General features: G+C 37.6%; 1 protein-coding gene across 2 annotated transcripts in view; it reads right to left on the reverse strand.

Moving 5' to 3' along the window:
• Positions 1 to 14,551, reverse strand: part of LOC139981173 (ARF GTPase-activating protein GIT2-like) — a 29,241-nt gene extending 14,690 nt beyond the window's left edge. The window contains exons 1-8 of one of the 2 annotated variants that reach the window (XM_071993370.1): positions 13,841 to 14,551; positions 11,629 to 11,765; positions 10,368 to 10,480; positions 9,034 to 9,115; positions 4,968 to 5,054; positions 2,561 to 2,691; positions 1,806 to 1,900; positions 358 to 455 (exon numbers count right to left, since the gene is read on the reverse strand). In XM_071993370.1, the coding sequence (XP_071849471.1) occupies positions 358 to 455; positions 1,806 to 1,900; positions 2,561 to 2,691; positions 4,968 to 5,054; positions 9,034 to 9,115; positions 10,368 to 10,480; positions 11,629 to 11,765; positions 13,841 to 13,901 (804 nt within the window). In that variant the 5' untranslated portion in view covers positions 13,902 to 14,551. The remainder of the gene's footprint in view (positions 1 to 357; positions 456 to 1,805; positions 1,901 to 2,560; positions 2,692 to 4,967; positions 5,055 to 9,033; positions 9,116 to 10,367; positions 10,481 to 11,628; positions 11,766 to 13,840) is intronic. The other variant, XM_071993369.1, reaches the window with a different exon arrangement.
• Between the last annotated feature and the right edge of the window lie 4,261 nt (positions 14,552 to 18,812).

An 18,812-nucleotide genomic window follows, 5' to 3' on the forward strand; every position in this document is an offset into this window, starting at 1 on the left:
TGAGGTAATTTGATTATCTATTAAAAACAAATGTTACAAAACTGAAAGGTAAGTCAATATTACACCTTAAAAAAAAAATTAAGAAAAATCACCTCTTGCTGAAAGTACTACGCTCTTTTAAAATTACCAAGAAAGACAGTATAAGAAAGTATCAATAAAAATATAAAGTTAAAGTTTTTCAACAGTGTACCTTGCTATGAAAAAGTATTAATGTTTGTCGCAATTGTTTTGTGCCAGAACCCCAAAAATGATGGCAGGAAGGGGACATTCCCCCTCCCTGAATCTGGTAGTTCAGTTTACTTTTGTTTTAGATCATTTCCTCTTTAGTCATTCTAACAATAAAAACAAGATACTCACAGCTTGTAACTTCTTCCGAGCTTTCTCAGCTGCATCTGATCTCTCCAGGGAACTGTCGGCCATTTCAGGGATCAGGAAGTGGGTGTTGGTAGCGTGATCTGTGAAATGTGTAGAATGAGGCATGTCTCTCTTTGTTTATGCTGCAACGTAGAGGTCTTACATCGGTTGTCTTACTTTACTTTTGTATTTCAGCCTGATTAATGTAACAACTCTGCAATATCTTGTAGAATACTTGAAAGAGCTGGGTTTCTCTTGAAATGCCTGCCCTGCCACTTGTATTGGATTGTTTATGGAACTGGTGCATTATCCCTGGTTACATAGTATATGCAAAATACTGTGGCTTTTGACTGGCATCCCCAGCAAAGGGCTGGCTATATAGGGTATCTATCAAACTAAGGGCTGGGTAGCTCAGGTGAGAGAGAACTGGGCTCATAACCCAAAGGTCACTGGCTTGAATCCTGTTCTAGCCATACATTTCTTAGATCTTTTTCCAACTCTTGTCTAGATAACTTTCCACCATGACAAGCAGCAATGGGCTTTTAATTCCAATAAATCTAACCCCAGTACTTCAGTTGATTTGTTGTATTTATTAGCTGGTAACATGATACAATCAATACATGACAAGGAATTGTCCAAATTTGTGTAAAAAAATACGTTGTAAAAGAAAAAAACTGTCAATTCAAACATACGTGTTTGACGGACAAGAGCAGAGAAATTTATAGGGAGAACGGGCTATACATGTACGTCAACGAAAAACAGAAAACAGACTGGGATATTTTAGAAAATGGAAAAGAGCCAAGAAATCTAGCCATCAAATCTTTTTGAACTTCATTTACTTATATTATTCAAAGATGCATAAGTCAATCATGAAAAGAATACCTCAATTGGGGAATTTTTACAAACTAAACCCGATGCTCCATTAAAGGAGCTTAGCATATGTTCTGCTTTGATACAATAGCAATGCTCTTAGTGTGATTCTTGAAACTGAATAAACCCCTGGGTGCTACTTTAAGGAGCTTAGAATATGTGATAAGTACACCTATTCACAGTCTCCTCTAATAGCTAAATGAAACCTTAAATGCAGCTTTAAACGAACCTAGGTACATTTTTTTGTAAAGGAAAATAGGTTATGCTTTGGATCAGACAGGAATATATATGTGTTAGAGCTTAGAATGCTTTCTAACAATAAACACAAACCCTAAATGCAACTTTAAAGGAACTCGGAATATGTTGATCTTAGAGACTGTCATTGTTATTTAAAGCTTCTTAAAAACATTCCCTGTTTAGCTGAGCGAAACTTTAAAGGAGTTAAAGGACTATTTTTCTCCCTTCAGTACTGTTATTTTCGTGTAAGTCTAACCAGGGTGAATTTCTGCACAACCCGCAGAATGCAGCTTTAAACAAGGAAGCTAAAAACATGATTGAATGGTTCTTTTTAATATACTAACCTGGCTTCTTCCCACACACAAATGAAGTTAACCTATCTGTAAGTTCATACTGCCCTTGAATAATTCTGTCTGCTAGTTCATAATGCCCTGCCTCTCTGAAAAGGAGAAGAAGAAAAAAACAGAAAAGAAGGAGATTTTTGATCAGTCACATTAGTGGTACAGTAGCTTGATAGCTCATACCAAGTCTGGTTAAAGATGAACTAGCAACTACTTTGTAGGTGAGTTCCTCAACTGTGTTGAGCAATATCATGTGCTAATGTTATAGAAGGATTAAATTTAAAAACAGCTCTTTGCCACCGGCCAACCACTTGACCGGCTAATTTCACCACATCACACTGAGCATTATAATTACTCAAAATAACACTGCAAATGGACGAAATCTAAATCACTGTCTCAGGTTTCTTGACCATAAGCAGTGATGGCTTCAGAGAGAGTGAGGCCCGGGTCTCCTATTATTCTTCTTTTGTATTTAAAATTGTTTTGCAAGTTTTAAATCACCAGCGAACACAAATTAGCTATAACGAGACGTAAATAGTGAAAAAAGGTTAGCATGCTCCTAGTCTTCATGCTCTCTAGCACTGCCATTTCAATATTAATTTCTGTATGCACAGATACTTGCTTCCCAGTCCCTGCCCCCTCAACTCACCCCCCCCCCCCCCACCCATCTCAAATCATAACCCAAGTAATCTTGAACCTGCCATTGAACAGTACAAAAGTAATGGAAAGATTTTAAAATTGAATCTTCAAATCCTTACCTAGCCAAGTCAGCTGGTGTTTTACCATTCTTGTCAACAGCCCCTGGATCTCCTCCATACACCATTAACAGCTCACACTGTAGAGTCTGGCCTTCCTTGCTGGCAACATGGAGAGGTGTGTTTCCTTTTTCCTGTTCATGAATAAACATTTTGCTGAATCAAAATAACACCAAGACCTCAAGTGTTTTTCATCTCTCAAGACAAGTTATAATGTGGCAAGTTGCATTGCCTCAAGAAGTATGGTATACTACATGTGATGCAGTATTTCTCGGGCTAGGGGTTACGGTTAACCCTAGGGGTTAACCCTAACCATAGGGTTTCCCGTTCCACAAGATACGTCATTCATTGGGCTGTATCATGCATGATGACATTGCTCGACATATTAAACTGTGTACAAAACGTTTCTCTTGAGAAATACGGTCACGTGAGGATTGGCTGAAAATAATAATGAGAGGAAGAGTGAGGGGAAAAGTGAGGGGGACGGGGTAGGGAAGAGAGAAAATTTTTTTTTGACTTCCTCTCCAAGCTTTAATACAATGTAGGAATTAGATACATGAAATATTTTTGCAAACTTGCATATACACAGAGAGTTTGATGAAAGATTTGCCAACAATTGACCATACATGCTGTCTGTAGTTCCATATGTAGTTGAAAGTTAATTATTAATTTCTTCCCCCATAAAAACTCCAAGGACCTTGAATGTAAGTTTACTTGAATTACATTCCTGTCGCTGATTAACTAACCAACTGCATAGTATAAATTATGGGTTACATATATCAATTCATATTTTCCTTAGCTGCTGTTCAACACACTGGTAGCTTTCTGTTTAAAGCACACCAAAGCTGTTTCCTCAATACCTTCACTTCCTGGTGATATTGCAGTTGGTTAACGATTCCGATTACCTGTACACTGCAGCATAAAATGTGGCTCTGTGTCATCATTTTGCCTTTGGGTTAATTAAAGTGACATTGATCACACGGTTGTAACTTTGTTTCAGTGCTGATTTTCGTCAAACATTTGTGTTTAACACAATGTCTGATAATAGTCCTAACATAAATAGTCCTTTTCATCCTTTCAAAAGTAAATGTTTTTGTTCCTTGAACGAACTTAGATTCTCGTTGTGAGAAAATCCTACCACAAAAGACTGCTGTTCACAAATTGAGAGTGTACTTTAAAAGCCTATTTCAGTATCTTATGAAAGTAAAACAAGCCCTGGTTTTGATGTCGGCCGGGTTTATCCTCATAAATGCATTACGTTTCTCGTTGACAGAACTTTCTCTTCAGATAAAAAGTATCAGACCCCTTTGACTGTCTTAAATGAACAAAATTTTGATGGCAAGTTGGTACAGTAGTTGTCATGCTCTCAAAGTCCACTGGTCAATTTTCAACATGATTTGGGAACAAAATTTCCATCCCAAAGATGTTTATTAAATTTATTAGTAAAATATTGACTAGTTGCACATTTATGAGAGCTAACAGCCATGAAACATGTTCAGGTTCTTGGTATATCTAGGACTTTTAAGAATTTTACATTATGGAACTCATCTGGACCCAATGAACCTTTCAAAAAGACATCACAAATGACAAGCACCGACAATTCATAGCTTTCTATAGCCAGGGAATAATGTATAGGGCAACATATTGTAAAATAAAATGCTAAGCACAATTGGTACACAAATGCAAAGATGCACTATCAGTGGTTTTTACTTAGACTATCATAGAATTTACATGTATGAACATCAAAACTGCTAAAGAAAAGATGAAAACTAAATTAAGATATAACTTACTGTACGCTACATAGCAGGCATGAACATTATATTTTATAGCCAGGTGAGCCCATGCCATGCATTTATACTGAGCTGGTTTCAATAGATCTAAATGAGGTGTAACATGGCCCTTCCTCATTACCAAAGCTTCCTTGATCATTATATGCTACATACCTGGCATGAATACTACATTAGCCAGGTGAGCCCATTCCACGTTGTTTTACTGAGCTGGTTTCAACAGATCTAAATGAGGTGTAACATGACCCTACCTCATTACCAAGGCTTACTGTACTTGATCATTATACACTACATACCAAGCATGAATACTATATTAAAGTGAGCACATTCCACGTTGTTTATACTGAGCTGGTTTCAACAGAACGAGTTGTCATATGACCCAACCTCATCACCAAAGCTTACTTGATCATTATACGCTACATACCAGGCATTAATACTATATTAAAGTGAGCCAATTCCACGTTGTTAAACTGAGCTGGTTTCAACAGATTTAAGCGAGGTATAAACATGACCCTTTCCCAAGCTACCTACCGGGCATAAATACTACACAGGGCATTTCAATTCATTTTACATTCAACTGCAGGTATCGATGGATCTAAAATGAGCTGTAAACAGCATCTCACCTCATTAAAGAAGTTTGCTTGAGCACCAAGAGATAAAAGTCGTAAACAAGTCTCCAGGTTGCCAGTTCTTACACTTGAGTGGAGTTGCTGTAATTATGGAAAGAAGAAAGGAAAACATTTCAACATAATCAGAGCATTAGCTGCTGTGCATGTACATCTGCCACAAAGATGAGCTCATCAGGGAGGAGGTACAAGGTCTATTAAAATGATTCAAGGAGACTGCTATGAACTTGTAAGGTCTGCATCATAATCCATCCTTCAGAGGTTCTTCCTGCCTAATTGCTAATTACATTGTTTTAAAGAGAGCACATTTTTATTGGTGGAGTTGAGTCAGTTGACAGGAAGTGTCAAACATGCACCGGAAGAAAGTTATCCCTGCCGATATGTGAATATTCAATGGCCACACTGTAGATTTATGTTACAGGCCATGTGATTTCACGATCATCAAGTTTTAAGGAGAGCCTCCCAACTGCTAAAAGGATTTTAAACTCTATCGGGGCAAACTTTTAACGATGTTTAAACAGGTACAAGTCCCTCCGACTACCAGGTCTTACTTTGAATGTTCACTTGTGCAGCATATTTCGTTGTCCGGAATAAAAATATCGTAGCCCAAAAAAAATAGCAAAGAATGACTAACATATATGTACACAGAGATATGTAGGATTGGTGCATATAACAGCAGCTTTGAGCCAGTAAAACTCCCATTCAGTCACGGTTCCGAACTGTACATATATGCCAACCACTGATGTTGTTTTATTTCATTACACTGTTGATCTCCAAAGTGATCAAGGTTGATTCCAATATATATCATTTTACATATTTGTGGATATTTATTGGCATCAATGTAACCGAATTTGATATTACAGCTATTCATCAGCAGGACGACCGCCAATGCTAATTTTGGTTGTCCGAACAGAATTTGGTAGTCTTGAACAATTATAGGGCCATTAAAGATGTGTGCTGTCTACAGTGCTCAGAGGAGGAGGGGGGGGGGGCATTTTTCTTCCCCTTTATTTCCCTCTCTCGTCAATTCAATCATCATCTGAAATTTTTCTTTTCTTCAGGGAATCATCCTCATTCCTCTCTAAGTTTCTTTCTTTTGATATATTCCTCACAGATGACATAATTGGTGATACTTTTACATTTTTTGTAATCTTTGACTCATTCCTGGAAAATGGTATTTCAAACAATTTGAAATGTGCCAATATCTAACAGAAAAGAACAAATAGCAACTAAATGAAGCTAAAACCTTATGTATTGTATAATGAGTGATGGAAAATTTAAAATTTCCAGTAAATTTTATACTTCTAGCAGAATACCTAAAATCATCTAGCATTTCTTCCTGTACCTATCTGGCAACAGCAGAATGAAGCATAGTCATTGTATCAATCAAGTAGCAAATGCTCCAATCAATTCTCCACAGAGAAAAATAATTATCTTATGAAAAACAAAAAATTGATGATAAACAAGAATTAAGCAAAAAAAATTGAACAATAAGGAAACATCTCAGTTACATATCCCATCCTGAGTTCTAGAAATTGACAACAAAATTTAATGAAAGGCAAATAATTTGTTTTAATGACAAGAAGCTTTGCCTCAAATTGCAGACTACCCACTGTTCTTCACTTCCTGAAGCAAGTACTTACAGACATGACTGGACTGGCATGCAAGCAGTCACGTTCCATTAGGAAGGAGATTTTGAGGCAGGGTGCGTAACCTAGCAACAAGGAATATTGTGTTTTTGCTATGAGACAGTGTATTGTCTGGTAGTTAAGTCTACTAGCTAGTACACTTAAAACTGGGTCTGTGGTTGTCAAAATTAGACCACTAAATTATTCCCTTGGGGTTATAACTGTAAAGAAATCTTACAGTCTCTCCTGGAAATATGAAAAATTGTCTGACATTTTTACTTGTTTAGCTTTGCATAAGACCACATGGAAAACAAGGACACAATTGTCCACCATGTGTTTGAGTATTCACGATATTACAACTTGGACAATGGACATATAAAGTGCAAATTGAGTGGTTTTGGCAAATAAAGTGGTTAGCAAACTTGACCATAAACTGGTACTTGCCAAGCAGAATATTACTTGAGTGTTCAAAATTTCATGTAGCAGATTTGGATGGCTTTGAGTTTTGTCTCATATCAAAGACCACAGTTTCTGTACATACACAGCTGCTATAAATCTCTATATTTGTTTGTTTGTTGTTTTTTTCTCAGTTATTTGATTATTTTGTTTAGCATTCTGCTATGTATTACCGGATACTTCATTCCCCTGCTTGCAAGTTTTACAACACATACATTTGATAGGTACATAGGTAACACAAACACCTATTTTTTGAAATATTACAGCACCAGCACAAAACTGGTCTAGTTTTAGTAAATCCACTATTAGTGTAGTCTAATGATTATGCAATATATATTCACTCCCATCGATTGGCTTTGCTCATAATTAGGGGCAAACATTCGTAAACTTTATGCCCTTTTATTTGCATCCATCATTGGATAATGCTTGCCGCACAATGATTCACATATATAATATAATTTGTGACAGCTTGTGTGACGTTTCGAAGCTAAATTAGTCATTGTTCTAGTGTCAAACTAGTTTTCAAACCAATCAAACATAATTGGTATGTCATGTATGCAAACCTAAATAGACAAAAACTGAAAGAGGCAATAATAAGCATACAGTAGTAACAGAAGAAGCTCTAGATACTGTTGGGTTAGTCAAGAAAAAAATCCCTTTGGTGTTGTCACTTACTGTTTTGCAAAGGAGTCACCTGCAAGCACGTTGTCATTTGTTTTTATGTCAGTAGGTTTACATAATTAGTTTAACATTAGTTTACATCATTACAAGTATAACATAGTTGTTATTGAAAGAGCTATACAAAGCCGGCCAGGAAGTAGGATCTTAACAATAATAAAGCGCCTAGAGCTGTATCATATCTTGAGGTGTAACAGATAAGTAGGTGGCCTAGATGCACTTGCACACATTTTATCGTACAATTTCAAAGAGAGCGAAGAAGACGGAGTATCATCGGTGAGGAACACGATAGACATAACGTAGAATGTACCTAAACAACCACATTCTAGAAAGTGAAATTCATGACAAATTTGGCAGAAAGACTCGGACAGAGATAAGTCTAGAAAATCCTTGAATTATTGGGCGACTTTGACCATGACTTTCTCCTATGCCTGTAGACTTGATTTGCAAATTTCCAGGGACTATTCGTACACTCTGGAAACAGTCATGCTGTTCCATTGATGGTTATGTACTGTACCTTACTGTCTGTTTCCATGAATTTCTTAAATCTTCAAAATTGATTCATGATTTTCTAATTTTGAAGACATTTCCATATCATAGTAGCTTGCATATATTAAACTTTGACACTTTATTGAAGTCATTTCTAATTGTGACAGCATTTCCATACAGCAGCTCCTATGTTATACCTACACACTACATTAAAGTGTGCAGCAGCATAAATGCACAACCCGAACCAGTGATCACTACTGTTACAATCGCGAGGCGATGCGGTTGGTAACATTGAACAATTGTGACTGTGGTGCAATCGGTCAGACACTTCCATTTTCAGGTGTTACCGCAAAGCGAAGGAATAAGTCTTACAGACTAATTTCAGTATTGGAGAGTGCTGGTATGATCATAGGAACTTACATCCTTATTCTGTTAGAATGACTGTCCACCCAAGCTCAGACTTCTTAAAGTATATCACGTGTAAAACAACTGCAATGACCTCAGTGACATAGCAAAGTGAATTTTATTTAAATGTAAGTTTGCCGCTGAAGAAGATCCTGCTTGGATCAACACGTAAGGCCCTTTAACTCACATACATGTACCTGCACAGGCTTTGTGCAATTAAATAGCTACAATTTTGCTGTAAGATTTTTATCTCCATTTAATTTTTTTATTTATTTTTTCTTATTTATTTATTCTGCAAACCTCCATCTAAGATAAACCTTTCAACATATCTTGGAAGTAAGTACCTGTAAAGTTGGATTTGTTATAGGCTGTCTCATTAGCAGTCCTGAGATTACATAAGACGTTACCTCATTGAAATCTTCATCTTTAACTCTGTGCACAAAGTCCAGCCGCTGGTATTTGGCTCGAATGAATTCTGATTTACCAGGACTGAAAAGAGAAACAAGACAGATTTGTTAATGTTACCACATGTGGTGACAAGGGTACTGGTAATGATCTTAACTCTATACCAATGGCATTTAAGGGTAGGGTTTGGATCTGGTCCGATATTTGAAATTAAGCGGATAAAGGTGCTTGTTACTTAAAGCTTTGTGAGATTGTGTACTGTAGTAAAACTAAGCATGATTTGTTTATTGCACGCAGGTATATCTATAGTTTTCCACTTGAAGAGCTGTAAATATCCCAAATTTATAAAACGATAATGAGCTTAACTGATAGTACTATGAAATCAAGTGTAACCTACATGTCTTTCCACTATCGGTACAGACTAATCTTACACTACAGTAACTGCCGTTTTAACATGTCATGATTATTATTATTTTTATTATTATTGTCATCTTTAATGAGGATAGTCCTGCTCAGTGCAGAAGCACTGCTTTCCAGAGGAGCCCTCAAGATTGGTTTTATTATGTGTTTGAATCTGTCAGGTTATTGGATTATACCAAATGCAAGTGCTTTTCAGACAGGAGCTACTGTACTCAATGTTTTCCATGATAATACAGCCTTGCAGAATATGAACCATACAAAACCTGAGTATAACATTCAAGAATTTTATAATTTTGCAATACCTGGCCCTTCGGCTACTCTGCTTGGCACAAGCAATATTAATTTTATTTCCATGGTACCTAGCTAAATGATACCATTCTTTAATTAATGACAAATTCCTTATTATTTCTATGTGAAAGCACTGCAGGGGTCATGCATTATAATTTAATTGTAGTGAGTTGGAAAATCCAGAACAGTGAAAAAACTTCCTGCCTCCACCGAGATTCGAACCCGGGCCTCCCGCTATATATGCGGACACCATAACCACTACGCTATGGACGCTGATTGTATGTCCAGAGGTTCGAAATCGGTAAGGAAGGTCGTAATTCCACTGTAGGCGTTTGTCACCTGTATCTAGTTTTATTTGGGTGTTTTGTTTTTCTTTTGGGGTTTTTGGGTTCTGTTTTGGGTGACATATTTTGCCTAACTCTAGAGATCAAACAGGATTCTAACCAACTAGAAATCATTTTTGATTCCTAAGGCCGGATCTCGATACTTTGAACAGACTTTTGTTAATGAAATGGAGGTAAACGACAAAGGCAAATGAATATAGATATATAGATATATACACATATATAGATCTATATATTTAGATATATATAGATGTATATAGATATAATAAATATGATTGACTCACTGAAGTGGTTCATTTGGTCCAGGTTTTCTCTTTCCACTTCTTACATTGGATGGGTCAAGGAGTGAATGTTCCCAGATGGTATTAGACCCACTCGTCACTAGAGCATGGAACATCTGCAAGAAAAACCAGAGCTTATGAGTTTCCTACATCAATATTAATTAACGACGTCCTGGTGCAACCAAAGCATAACAAGGTCATGCGGTTTAACCCCTTCATCATCTTTATATGGTCCCATATACAGAGTATCTTTCTACCTTACCTGTATATTTTTTCCATGACATTTTGAACATATCTGTGTTCACTATGATATTCCTAAAATTCCCTTAAATAATCGTCCAACTTTAGCAGTAAACTTAACCTTAGTCGTTTGGTTGAACAGCACATGCACAGTACATGTTCTTTTCAAGAGAATCGTGATACCATCATGACGTACAGGGTACCACTGTCATTCCCGTCATGACCTCATCATGGTTCCACAACCTTACCAAACTGGGGTGTGAGAATAAAGGAATCTTGATGGAATACAACTGGGTTCTTTATGTATTGCAGGGAATAATTTTGTGTTCATATTTTGTGTAGCAGTTTTGTAAGCTTTCTTAAGTTTTCTCTATTATAGAGTTTACTATGGTTCTTTTGCCCTCCAACCCCCCCCCCCCATCTCCCTGACAAAAAAAATGCTATATACATGATACATCTTTAAACTGGTATAGATCAATTTGCCAACTTTGCATAGCATTTTGCTATAGATTTGATACAGTTTTGTAAAAATAAAAATTCTCCTGTATTGGCTCTGTCTAGTATACATTTTTTCTAAGAAAGTACATGTACTGTACCTTAGTGTGAAATACTAGAAATTGATAAGATTTTTCACAATATTCGCTATTAATTGGGAGGAGGGATTTGGATTCAACGCTCAGATATCTAGGTGAACCTTCCAGAATGATTTACCTGTACATAGTTTTATCAACAGGTACATATTTTTCCTGAGATTTATAAGTAACACAGACATTCATTTCTGTAAACCTGCCAATTTATCTTTTAAACTGTGAACATACTAGCTCAATAACCAAAGTTACGATCCTGTATTTTCACTATCAGTATGTCAATCTGATATTTTGTTCCTTCATTGGCAGTAGTTGAAAGGAAAAAAAAAAAGTTTAATGAACTTCAAAGTTGAAAATGCAACCAAAACATCAAACCTACAATAAAAACACCTCCCAGTAAAAAAAATGAAGCAGATTTGTGATGTTGTTTAAATTACCTCAAAGAGACTCTGAGGCCAGTTCCCACCATGCTGTAGCGACCTTATTTGGGAAACGTGTCTGCCAAGACTTCGATGAACACTACAACATTCATGACATAGTAACACACCTCTGTTGATGGATGCCCATCCTGGATCTGTAAAGGTTAATATTATATGGTTAAGAAATTGTATTTACTTTACCTCCTTGTCGCCCATTTCCCATTGCAAGTCTTAAAGGTACGCTGTATTGGCCTCAAATATGCTAGATATTCAAATATCATCATCTTTGGTGAAAATTCTTAAACTGTTTTTATTACAACCTTCGAGGAAATTTTCCACTGGGACATTTAGTCATCTTGTGTGTTCCTTAAAAATGTCTGAGAACAATTTGGAGAGAAAAATCCCTTCAGGAGAGCACTTTTTGAAAACTTCTAGCAATTTTATAGTGTGCTATAATTTGGGGCCTATTACTGACTACCTTTAACATTTACAGTACCTTGCACAGATAGACTTCTGTGGCCAAAGAGTACAATATGTGTGACTGTTACAATGTATATAACCCTCTTTTGATTTTCCATTGATTGTAGAGGGTCCTACCTTCTTTCTAATGGCCTCTGACTTAGTTATCAATTTATTCTCTCTTGTCTCTATACAAAGGTTTGCCTTGAGCAGTAACACTAATGGGCACCCTCCCCCCCCCCCTTAACATCCCAGGTTTAGCCTTGGATCAAAACTATGTCATAAAAGTGCCTTAAGAGGTTTAACAGGTTAGTTTTAATGTAGAAAACTGAACAGGAGGGACATGAGGTCCCCCATCTAGGACCCTATGAAGAAAAAAAGAGCTGATCACAGATTCATCAAAACTATTACAATTCTTAAAATAACCATTATTGTTAAAACCATTGACACTTTTAGAAAGGTCATGCATAGTTGCATACTTAATGAAAATAAAAAATCATAATAAAAAAATACAACAGCAGGAAAGCTACTTGCTTTTCTGAACACTGAAACAAAGTAATCATTCAACAAATACTGTACGCAAGACCTTGAATGTCTGTAACAACAATATCAGAATACAGTAGGTATCCCGGTGAGAAATAAATGAACCTTTACCTTTGTGCTTTGACCTGACATAGGAAAAGAAAGCCCCTGGATTTTCCTTGATATTAAGCACAATGCCCACCTCAAAACAGAGCTTGGCTCATGAGACTAGCTGTTGGACCTTTGACATGCTGGTCTTTAAACTTGGTCAAAACAGAATCAGACCTTTTATTTCAAAAGCAAACAAAAACAAAAACAACAATTTCCACAACCTTCGCTTTTTCCTAACTGCCATTATCACAGCCCTTGTCATCCAAGATGGTTAACCAAAGCTATGCCTACAGTTTGACAATGGAACATAAGAATTTCATTACCAAATAAAAGTTTTCAATGAGGCAATCCCATGATTCTGCAGCTTTCTTGCCTTCCGTCAAATTAACATCTTCAATATCCTTCAGAAAGTGTCGATTTTGCCATATCAGCCTTAGCAATACCAGGAACTATCTCTGCTTACTGGCAGAATGGTATACATTACACCAAACATCGAAGGCAACAATATCATGGTCACTTTCACCAGTTTACCTACACAGTGCTCTTTGTCAAGTTTTTGTCAACCATATTGGTTTCATTTTCAAGACAAGATCAAGAGGATTGTCTTGTCTGGTACAGTAGGAAAGATACATGTTGATGCAAAAACAATCCTAGTAAAAAAAATCGCTTGTACTTTGTAGTAGCCTACTGTACCTTTACTACCAAGTCAACCATTTTTCCAATAAATACCAGGGAAATTAAATTCTCCCATTATAACCACTTCACCATTGAAGCAATCTTGATTGATTGAAACAGCAACCATCTCTTTCTACAACAGCAAGCTATCGTACTCTGCACTCTTGATATACAAGGCTTTAAAGTTCGAAACTTGGTAACAGAAATTTTAAGCATAGGCTTAATGTGAAACTATTTTCAACACATATTCCTATTCAAAAGTAGCAAGTTACAGATTAGCATGGGCTGTTAGTACACTCAGTAAATGTAGAACTGTAAAGGATAGGCTAGATTCATATTTCTTCTGTCAAAGAAGCACCCGTCCATCTATTATGGGTAAGGGTTTACCTAGGTTATACTTGTTAATGTTATAGGCTAATGTTATTAGCATTAACAAAGAAATAATCTGGTTTCTTAAACTCACCTGCTGCTCCACAATCACCACAGATCTCGGAGGGCGTACGTGGTTTTATGTTACTCCTCATACCCACACTAACAGCCAGGTTGAATTATTGCAAACTCTAGTTACAAAACGTTTGTCCTGAAGACCAGTGGCCACCACCTCTGTTACACGGCGTTAGCCTAGCGTTACTTGTTGTAGCGTAAGACTACAAGTACTAGTGTTCGCCTGACTGGTGTTGTTTTGGTGAGCCTTCACAAGACGTAATGCACTACTTATAACTAGACTCCATACGTTCTTTGGTGAGGTCAACGAAGGAAAGATTTGAGTCAGAATAGAAGTATAGTTACCTACAACTCATGCCTAGTACTAAAAGTAAGACGTTATTCTGACTAAATTGTAACCTGCACTTTTGAACTCCAAACTCACATTGCCACTGTAAGGCAATGCAACATTTTCGTTTCAACGTTATTCCAATGACAGTACAACAGTACAGTTAGGCTTAGCTGCAACTATCTTGTTTCACAAAGTACAAATAAGCTGCCTGAATTCCGTGCGCATTATAACTTTGTAAACAAGTCCTTCACTGTGGAGCTGTGATGTTAACGTCAACCTATTATAACTGTAAGGTTCGACATACTTTCATATTCTATATTCCAGGCTAGTCAGGTAGGTTAGTCCTGTGTAGGACTACGGACAACTAAGCTGTAAATATTTCTTAGATGACACACAAGGCGGAAGTAAATCGCGAAACCAGGAAACTCGGAGAGTACATCAAAACGTCTGATCTCTTGAGACTAGCAGATAGGTAGACGCAAGTTTTGATCTGAACAATCCACTATTCTAATGTTGGTCAGGAGACAGAACACAACTTCTTTGAAAAATGTCTCGTTGGGAGGATATGGGAAATGACTGCAGAGGACTTGTGTTCACTCCTTACCGAAAACGTCCGAGTTGAAATTACGTAAATACAGAAATTTCAACGAATACAGTGGTGTAGCCAGCAAAGGGGGTGGGGGGTGGGGGGGGGGGCTGTGGGGAGAGTGTCCCCATAGAAATTTTTTGGGGCGCTATGGGTGACGGTGAATCGAAGGAGCAACAAAAAAACTTAATGTACTCGAACCTGGGGATGGGTCCGATGATGGGGGGGGGGGGGTAACTACGTAAGAGAAAAATGAAAAGTCACCTCAAGAATATGCGCTACGTGCGGAAAGGGGGGTACGTGGTCAACCATGAAATAGAATGTAATGAACGGTCACCCCATAAACTATATGTGCGCTACTCGCGCATGTTGCAATACGGTCTTTCTAAGTGTCCAACTATTTGTATTCACATATATGTTTTTTTTCAACGGATGTAGTTTTACAAAAATAGAAATGATAGCACCATTTTCATCTAAGTACTTTTTACAAATTTTCAAATGGGAAGGGAACTTCCCCTTATACCATTCACCCAGGACGGCGATCCACCGCTTTATCCCGGCAAATGAGGACAGAAATTTGACTATTTTACCCATCTTCCATGTCCCTTCCCTCCCGTTGTTGCCGGTGACCAGATCCATATAGACGGATACTCGGACCCACTAATTTGTCAAATGTACGGTATCATTGAAGTAGGCTGTTCAAGGGTAAATGTGGGTTACCCATCATATCTGTATATACTGGCAAGAGAAAATACAACACCAGCATATATCATCTCTCTTGCAGAGACCCACTTGGTGATTCGTGCTTAAACGAGGAAAAAGTATAACTAGCGCCTAATTAACTTCACAGTGGTGTGCTTATAGGTTGTTTCATCCTCCCAAATATTTCAGGCTACTTCAGCCAGGCGCGTAGCCAGGAATTTGCCAAGGGAGGGGCGAACCTGTAGGCAAACTATCAGAGCCGTAGATTGTGCATTGAATACTAATATATTGGCTGAAAATGCCTCCCAGATCGCTGGAAATGGCACTTCCCAGGCCTTGTAAGCTGCATCTTAGCATTTTCTCTTTTGAAATCACTAGTGATATCATAAAAACATACAAAAAATCATGCTCAAGGGGGGGGGCGGCTGCCCCCTTCGCCCCCCCCCCTTGGCAGCTTCGCGCCTGTCTTCAGCCAGGTTCAGTGGTATCGAGGAAACATCATGCCCCGGTCTGTCCGTCTGTCTCAGCGCCTTGGATTTACGACTCATGTTTTGTTTGCACTACAGAGCTACTCAGGATATGAATAATTTTACATCGGTAACTAAATTACTTCGCAGTTTCATTTCCATAGCAGCTGTCCTATAAAAAAACAGCCAAATTGATGGGCAGGAATTAAGCACAGACCTTTATAAAGGTACTATACAGAGGCATATATGTAATAAGAAATATACAAGAAATAGACACGAAATAAAGAGAAATTGATTTATTTCAGGCTTCAAAGTAAGCTGATCTCAGCAGGACATAAACCTATATTTATACACATATCCAGTATACATCAAAGAAATGGCCTGGTATGTAACAGTATTGAGCAAGTATATCCTTCAAAAATCTAACTTCAAGGGTACAACTTATACTGTGTGCATCCCGCGATAGTCTGAAACATTGATTAAATAATTAAAATCTTGTACAAAATATGCCATAAGGCATTATACCAACACACAAATGAAAAGTTATTTCTACACATTTCAATAAGTCGTTTCTTTTATTGCCAAGGTAATACAAAAAGTGGCAAGACGCACAATTAATCAAAATGTGCCAGGATCATAATTATGTCCTGCCTGTTGAAAGCTGAGTATAGTAATTTATATAAATTATGAGACGGTTGTTCACAAAATAAACAAGACAAACCCACAATATCCGTTTCACGAAACTGTTACAAGACTATTTATATATATGATTGAACTTTGCAAGTTATGAGGTGTTTCATAGATAAAAGTATTTCATCTAGATTTCCAAGTCTATATACAGAACGTTTTCTCATCTGTTTTGTTTTTAAGCCTTATCAGTTTTATAGAACACATGAGCAATAGCTCTAGCCAACAGTAAATATTTTCTGGTTCGGAACCTACTTCATGAATTAACACGTATTAATTAATTAATTAATTAATATCCATGTAAATGAAACGTACCGTAATCGATTGACAACATATGTCACTAAATTAATCAAGTCTTATAGTGTACTACATGCATAGCAACTATTATAAGGATAAAATTCCCTAATCATATGTATTTTGGTAAAAAAAAACTTTTAATCAATTTCAAAAACAGTTGGCTCGAAAATGTCCAACATTAGGTTAAAGTTTAACTACGCATCTCAGACTGTATTGGGATAGCAAAACTATTTTTTAAATCAAAATATGTTTTACGTGGAGCTCATATGTCACCGCAGCAGCGAAGATCGCAGTAACGGAGATGTATAGGTTAACGCTGTGGGTCGAAGGGGGGGGGGGGGGTGTTGGGAGAGACAGGGGATTAATGGGACTTAATTCAAAGAGCCATAAGGAAGGAGTGGTGTCATTCTCCTCATCCTCTGCACTATGACTGTCCTAATGAGGCAAAATAGTAATTTAGTAAGTAATGGATATACCTGCAAAAATGATTGACTCTTTGCACATCTCCATTACTTTACATTCGCAAAGATAGAAGCTATACATACACATACACTGTGACAACAGCAACCTATTTGCACACAATTAGGGACAAAATATCCTATATCATCAAGGCAGTTTCACTTAAATTCATATATTATATTAGAATGGACTTATGAAGACCAGGTTCGGGCACAAGGCGCAGTGCCCCTCTCCGTTCAGTTCTCAGTGCCCCCCCCCCCCCCCGCTTATCTGTTCCCCAGCATGGGTACGCGATCTTAACAAGTTACAAGGCGAAAGTATACTAGTGTGCTCCGCCCTAAATTATTGGTACCCTCCGGCTCAGAATCACCCTGGCTACGGTTCTGGACTCATGCTTGGGTCACAAGTAACATATACCTTAAACTGAACTCAGGCTAATGGTCCTCTGTACATTGCCACTAGGGTTATTTATCTGTCATCCTACATCTTATAGCAAGAGGTGCAGGGTGATCCCAAACCTCCCTCCACCGCCCCCACCGCTCTCCAGAACCCATTCCTTCCTCTCCCTTGAATGATGAGAGAAATACGGTTCACTCTACTGGCTTCTACATGCATGTAAGCAATATCAATTGTTTCATCATGTTTCACCATTTTTGGTACATCATACACCATTCTCATGCAAACATACATAGTTTATGCACTGGGACGAGATACTCAAGCGAACATACGTCAGAAGTTTCGCATTCATCTGACCAATGAAACTTTTCGAGAATGAATAGTACGTTAATCTCCATTGGTTCATTTCCCGAAAAAAATGAACAGCCTACAACATTGTCTGCTTGGTGCCTTGCGTTACTCTCTTGTATATATCTATGAACAACGACACAACACTTTCCAGTTGTGTAACTTTAATTATTGGAGAACACATCGTGGTAACTCAATTATTTTCACAAGCTGGGTTTGAACAAGTAAGCTGCAAGCAAGATGTTGACTGAACTTATGGAATAGCCTACTTTAGTTCTTTGCCGTGCTCTACCTATTGTCCCGCGCTTATTATTCTGGAGTGCCGCACTTGAGCCTGGATGTACGAACCAGAGCTACCTGGCGTGCGAAGCAGAACTCACTCTAATCTATCGATCGAATGGTCCTTCCGTCCATCCATCTATCTCTCCATTCAAATGTAAAAGAAAATACGTAGGCTGGGTATAATATAACATAGTCTAAATTGTGATATACTAAAGCAAACCACACTATTACCCTAATCAAGGCAGACTCTATACCCGACGGAAATTGCATTCACTTATCGAGATCGTTTTACTAACTAAAAGTGAAGTGCCTCTAAAGTGCCTCTTATAGCATCTATATCTTTTTCAACTCTCGGCATTGATACTTGATAAGTGTTCCATCCTTGCTTTTGTGTTACACGAGTGGAAATACACTACACTATCCTAAAGAGGAACCC

This window comes from Apostichopus japonicus, chromosome 15 (genome assembly GCF_037975245.1).
Source record: "Apostichopus japonicus isolate 1M-3 chromosome 15, ASM3797524v1, whole genome shotgun sequence".
NCBI classification, from domain to species: Eukaryota; Metazoa; Echinodermata; class Holothuroidea; order Aspidochirotida; family Stichopodidae; genus Apostichopus; species Apostichopus japonicus.